The sequence below is a fragment of the Trichosurus vulpecula genome, chromosome 7 (assembly GCF_011100635.1).
Source record: "Trichosurus vulpecula isolate mTriVul1 chromosome 7, mTriVul1.pri, whole genome shotgun sequence".
NCBI lineage: Eukaryota > Metazoa > Chordata > Mammalia > Diprotodontia > Phalangeridae > Trichosurus > Trichosurus vulpecula.
This window is the reverse complement of record NC_050579.1, coordinates 273,351,656-273,357,655: the sequence shown is the minus strand read 5'-3', so window position 1 is coordinate 273,357,655 and position 6,000 is coordinate 273,351,656. Positions and strand designations below refer to the sequence as shown.

General features: G+C 51.3%; 1 protein-coding gene across 9 annotated transcripts in view; it reads right to left on the bottom strand.

Moving 5' to 3' along the window:
* Nucleotides 1-425: 425 nt before the first annotated feature.
* PPARD (peroxisome proliferator activated receptor delta) overlaps nucleotides 426-6,000 on the bottom strand; it is a 64,652-nt gene continuing 59,077 nt past the window's right edge. For 7 of the 9 annotated variants that reach the window (XM_036767870.1, XM_036767879.1, XM_036767873.1 and 4 more), the window contains 3 exons: nucleotides 4,471-4,673; nucleotides 3,825-4,275; nucleotides 426-2,988 (listed from right to left, as the gene is read on the bottom strand). In XM_036767870.1, coding sequence (XP_036623765.1) covers nucleotides 2,741-2,988; nucleotides 3,825-4,275; nucleotides 4,471-4,673 — 902 coding nt within the window. In that variant the 3' untranslated portion in view covers nucleotides 426-2,740. The remainder of the gene's footprint in view (nucleotides 2,989-3,824; nucleotides 4,276-4,470; nucleotides 4,674-6,000) is intronic. The other 2 variants (XM_036767877.1, XM_036767878.1) reach the window with 2 other exon arrangements.

The following is a 6,000-nucleotide window of genomic DNA, read 5'->3' as shown; positions in this document are numbered from 1 at the left end:
AAGCAGAAGTTTGGACAACAAAAGGAACTTATTCATCACGGAGCTGTGGGGCCACTGAAAGATGTAAGGACACTCAAGCACTAAAGAGGTGAGATTTAAAATCTTGTATCCTTCTCTAGTTGCTTTGTACAGGTGTTGACTTGGTTTTTCCACCTGCTGCTCTGTATTTCCCATAGTCTTCACAGCCCTAACGTGTCCAGTGGTGTGTTATGCTGTAATGCTGTAAACAGTACAGGATCGAGAGAAGTCTTGAGCAAGTTATATGACCCCTCATGAAAAGCCCCGGAGGGGAGCCTGGGGGAAGAGCTTTCACCTTTCTCCCCAGAGACCTGAAAAGGAGGAAAAACTCCAAGAATCCTAAATTAGCTCCTGAGGAAAAAAAAAACTACAAAGGTCAAACTCAGTTTAGGGCCAGTCAGCTCTTATATATTTAATTCTCATTTATTTAGAGTTTCATCAATCTGTGTACACTATTTTTATATTAAAAACAAAGGAAGCTGGGGCTCCTAGCAAAAATATACATTTCAGTTTTGGAGATTGTTATGACACGGGGGGAGCGGCAGCTTTGAGCATCTGCATGGTGGTGGCAGGGGGAGGAAAAAGTGGAATGGTCAGGCACAGTGTCTTCCTTCACAGCATCAGGCAGGGGCAGGGCCCCACCAAGGAGTGTGCAAAGCTGTTCCAGGGCGCCTGCCCCAGCAGAGAGGGGTGGGGGTGGGGTGGCTGGAGGTCCTGCCTCAGGAACTTCTGACCCAATACCAAACCAGGGGCAGACTTGGAGAAGACAGGATAAGGAAGGGATGGGGTGGTCTAGTTCTTCCTCCTCGGCCCTCTCCCCCCAAAAAAGCCCAAGGAGTAGGGACAGGGTAAAGTAGCTGGATTTCCTTTCTTCTTCCTCTTTTCATCCCCCCCCGCCCCCCATTAACCCAAGGCTGCCAGCAGCCTGAAAGGCCCACCTCCAGTGCTCCCACCTGTCTTCTAAGCTGTCGGAGCCCAGCTTTGATACCCCTGCACTGGGTTCCAGTGCTAGTTCTGCCAGTATGACCCAAGGCAAATCACTGTCCCCCTCTAAGACCTGGAGCAGATGGTTTGCTGTTTCTCTTAGTTATGAGTTCCCAGGAATATTCCTAGTCTGTGCCCCAGACCTTAGGGCCTACCTCAAAGGAGAGAAGCTACAACTTAAAAAAAAAATGGCCTGGACCTCTCTCCTGATGGTGGGGAGTGTGAGGGACACGTCAGGCAGGAGGAAGCACCTAGATGCTAAGCTGGGCCAGATCAGCCTGTCTGACCTCCTCAGGGCCCAGCAGGGCAGTGGGCTGCTGGGGGAGACAGGTGGGGGGGGGATGCTTGGAGGAAAAGGGATAGGTCCACTATAGGCTATGGAAGATTACACAAAATTAAATATTTTGCTTCCATCCCCGCTCACTACATCTTTCAGCTGAACCTCTGTGATCAGCTGCTGGGCTGCTGCTGAGTCAACAGAGATGCCCTGTTCACTTGGAATTTCTTGTTTAAAACCTTTCAAGAAGAGGGAACGCAGCTCACCTAGTCTAACAGCCCTGGAGCCCTGTGTGGCCCCTGAAGCCCTGTCCTGTTTAGGGGAAAGGGACAGAACCTGTGATTAAAGTGAACTCAGTGCTTATGGTAGGTGCCAGCATGGTGGCTCTTGGGAGTGTTAGGACTTGGTAGCAGCACCAGATTCTCCATACCCTAGGAGGAAGGGGGGAGGTTAAGGTCAACATTGGTTCAAGACATCTAGATACTGGTGACGGAGTCTGGGCAGGGTAGTGTGTGCTAAGACTTAGTAATGAAATGTGGGGAAGGAGGGTGCATGGCCATATCCCACCAACCATCATGGCGGGAGGGAGAAGGCCTGGCCTAGTCTCCTGTCTTGGGACTCTCAGCCCTCATAGAATGAAATGAGCCCTAAGGCCTGCTCTAGGCAGAACTATGGCTCTCCCTTCAGCCCTCCCCAAACACCCTGGGACTTGCCGCTCCCAGAGATGCCTATCCACCATCCTCTTGGACATCAGGGTGAAGGGGAAATATTACTGTCCAGCCCCCTAGGTCAGTCAGCACCAGAGGCTGCAGGGAACACCAACATGGATGACCAGTTACAAGAACGGAAATGATACTAGGCATCATTATTATTCACAAAGTCCAAGGCAGTGAAGGGAGGTCATGTGGGTCTCTGCCAGGTGCCCTTCTTCTGGTCTGCATATTCCTCCCATTTCCTAAGAGTCACCATGCCTAACCTCATCCACTAACTTCCCAAGAGAACTGGAGAGAAAGCTGGAGACAGCTGAGGGATGGTGTAGTTGAGTTCCAAAGGGGAATGGAATCTTGTCAAGCACTAAAGGCTGGAAGGGGCACAGGAGGCCAGCTTAGTGTTTCTTTGGGATGTCTCACACACAAGTCTGACACTATGAAAATGAGAGCCTGAGAAGCTTGGCACCTCCTCCACCTTTCTGTCCCAGTAGAATGGAGGGAACAGACAGGCCTCATCCAGCAAATGGAAAAAAGTAGAGGCCTGTTCTAGTTTCTGCTGGTGAAGTAATACAAACCTGGTTCTGAGAGACAGAGAAAAAGAAGGATAAGAGGAGAGAGTCAACGGAACTGGGATGCGGACAGTGCTTCTTCAGGCCTGCCCACCATGCGTCCTTCAGCACCAGGGTATCTAGTACCTGGATAGTTCACACGTGGCCTAGACCACCCTGGGCAGCTCTTCTGTCTCAGGGCTTCAGTACATGTCCTTATAGATCTCCTGCAGCAGTGGATGCAGTGGAGTCTCTGTTTCAGTTTTTTTGAGTTTCTGCATCATCTGGGCATGCTCTGTCACCAGCTGCCTTAGGTCAGCCATTTTCTGCAGCAGCTTGGGGAAGAGGTACTGTGCATCAGGGTGGTTGGCTTGTAGGTGGAACTCCAGGGCCCTCAGGATGCTGTCTTGGATCTCCTCCACTTGCTTGACATTCACGAGGCCAGGGCGATCTATGGGGAGAAGGGAGTGTTTGGGGAGGGGGACTTGGTGGCTCCCTCTGGGGGTGTGGCCGTTTACGTGGTAACTCTCCAGGTGGCCCTACTAGCTCTTCTCTCCCTGTGTCTCTCTGAGATTGCTGACAGCTGTGTGGGACCTTGGGTCAGGAGACAGGGAGGTAACCAGGATCTTTCTGAACTGGACCTGAAGTCATCACCTAAAGTGCATTTTGCAGGTAGCAGCACTCACCCTGTAGGGTGGAGGGCAGTGTGACGAAGTGAAAGGTTTGGGGCCTCTGATCTGTCCCTCACTTGCTATGGGACCTTGGGCAAGTCACTCATGTCCCCAAGCCTGTAAAATGGAGGTGGTGCAAGCATCACCAAACCTCACGGGTCAGCTGCGAAGACCAAGGGTGATAATACATAAAGTGCTTTAGAACTGGAGCTGTTGCTTATAATTGTGATCCCTCCTTCTACAGAGAGGCTGGGCAGATTTTCATCTTGCAGATACGAACTGTGTGACACAAGCGCTTTGGGCCCAGAAAGTGCCACATAAACGTGAGCTAAGTCAGCAGCACCATGGTTCCCTCTGACAAGAACAGCTCGGTCCTCAGAATGGAGGGGAAGAAGAACTCGGGTATGGAGGAGGCAGGGTGGAGCAGCTGGACAATGACTGACATGGAATTCAGAGAACTTGAGCTCTGATCTCAGCTTCCCACCAGGAGGACTTCAGGCAAGTGGACCTGACTTTTCTTAACTGTAAAATAAAGGGGCTGGACCATGACCTTTAAGGTCCCTTCCAGTTCTAGACCTATGACCTTACGACCTCCAAAGGCCCCCTTTTTGCTCACCTCCACAGAGGATGATGGCAGCGATGAAAAGGGCCAAGTCACTGTCATCTAGCTCCAGGGCGTTGAACTTGACAGCAAATTCAAACTTGGGCTCAATGATCTCACTGAAGGGTTTGCGAAGACTCCGCAGAAACTCACGGGTCACAAAGCCATTGCCGTTAGCTACCAGGAGCCCATCCTTGTTCATGAAGGAGGCCAGCATGGCAAAGATGGCCTCGTGGACGCCATACTTGAGCAGGGTCACCTGGTCGTTCAGGAAGAGGCTGACGAAGCTGGGGATGCTCTTGGCGAACTCGGTGATCTCGCGCACTGTTTCCACTGTGGTGCACTGGCAGCGGTAGAAGACGTGCACGCTCAACTCCTTGTACTGGGGGAGCCCGTTCACCAGCTGCTTCCAGACCAGTCCCTGCTCTGCCTGCCACAGCGTGTCCATGTCGTGGATCACAAAGGGCTACAAAACCCCAGCGCACCCCCCCCCAGCCCTAGTTAGAGACGGGAGCCTTGTGTGTGTGAGGAGGGGGTACCCATGGGAACTCCACACCTCCCTCGACTCCCTCGCCCACCCTCCAACCCCCACCCCCCCACAGGGGAAGAGTTCCCCAGATATGCCTGGTTCTGAGGTCACGTGCCTTCGTGCCATACTCACGGGTGTGCTGCTGGCCTTGCCGGTCAAGATTCCCCGGGCCCTCTTTTTGGTCATGTTGAAGTTTTTCAGGTAGGCATTGTAGATGTGCTTGGAGAAAGCCTTCAGGTCGGCTCCTTGCGGATTTTGCCCGCTCACCTCACTTGCGGTCAGTCCCTCTACCAGCTTCCTCTTTTCTGCCTCTGGCATCCGGCCAAAGCGAATTGCTGGTACATGGGAATAAGACAGGGTCATTGAACGTGGTGCAGGGAGAAGGAGGAGAGTCTATCTGTAAACTGCTACCTGGGCATGTGCCCACATACTACTGTGAACATCTCGCTGCCTAGTCAGCCATCTAAGCACCATTTATTTTTTTATTTAAGCACCTACTATTTGCATAGCCCTGTTTCCCTGTTTGTAGCTTTGGAGACCTTTGAAACCTCACTACAGGGCTTCATCAGGTAATTTTTATGACTAATAGCTGCCCTATTCCTGACCTGGGTATCCAGGGCAGACTGTGAGGACACCAGCTGCTGTAACAGAAAGAGCCCAGACTAGGGGGTTGGAAAACCTCTGCCACTTAACCATACTCGAGGGCTTTGGATGGGTCACTTAGCCTCTCTTGGCTTTACTTTCCTCACCTAGAAAGTGGGAACAATAACCCCTTCGCAGGACTGTTAGAAGGCGCAGCTGATGTAAAGTGTGAAGCACTGTATTATTATTGTCAGGAGAGAGGCTCCTTTTAAGAGCATGGAACACATTTAGGAGCTGGTTTCTTTGGATGGGGGCCCAGAGAGACTTAAGGATCGGGAAGGTTAGAGGGAAGGGATCTATTTTCAAAGTCTCTCCTCAGGAAAATTCCTGTGGCCTGAGGAGTGGAACAGGCAAAAGATGCTGAAAGGAAGGATTTGGGAGAAAATGATCTTTATAGCCATGTAATAAAATCAGAGTTGGGGACGCTACTTGTAAAATACACAAGAGAATTCCAAGACCTAAAGCAGATAAGGAGACCTTCTGTAAATGCTTTCTGTTAATAAAAGAGAAGCAGAGAAGCAGGCTGTGAGTCAAAGAGGACAAGCCAAGTCCCTTAACAGACTTCAAGGCGAGGTGTCCGCATGACTCTACTTCTCTCTGATCTGGGCCTCGGTGTTGGACCAGTAGAACACAGGCTCCTCCACAGCAAGGAAGGTTTTGTCATTGTCCTTCTGTCAGTCCCTAGCAACTAGCACAATGGTTTGCACACAGCAGACATTAAACGTTTGCTGACCGGCCCCTGAATGGAGGGCCTTTATTTATGGAGGCACTGTCGGTTCAGTGAACACTGATTGTGAAGCTCCTACTATGGGCAAGGTACTGTCCCCAAAGAATGGATAAATCCTAGGGAGTGAGCCCTCTGCTGTTTTCCTGCCTGGCCACCAGCATGACCCACATGTATGGTCAATTCAGTCACAAGTACCTCAGTAGATAAATCCTCTGGCTGAGTGAAGGCACTAATGGCTTGGAAGCTCTAAGTGCTGCTCCTACGCCAGGCACCCTCCCCTAGGGGTCCTCCCC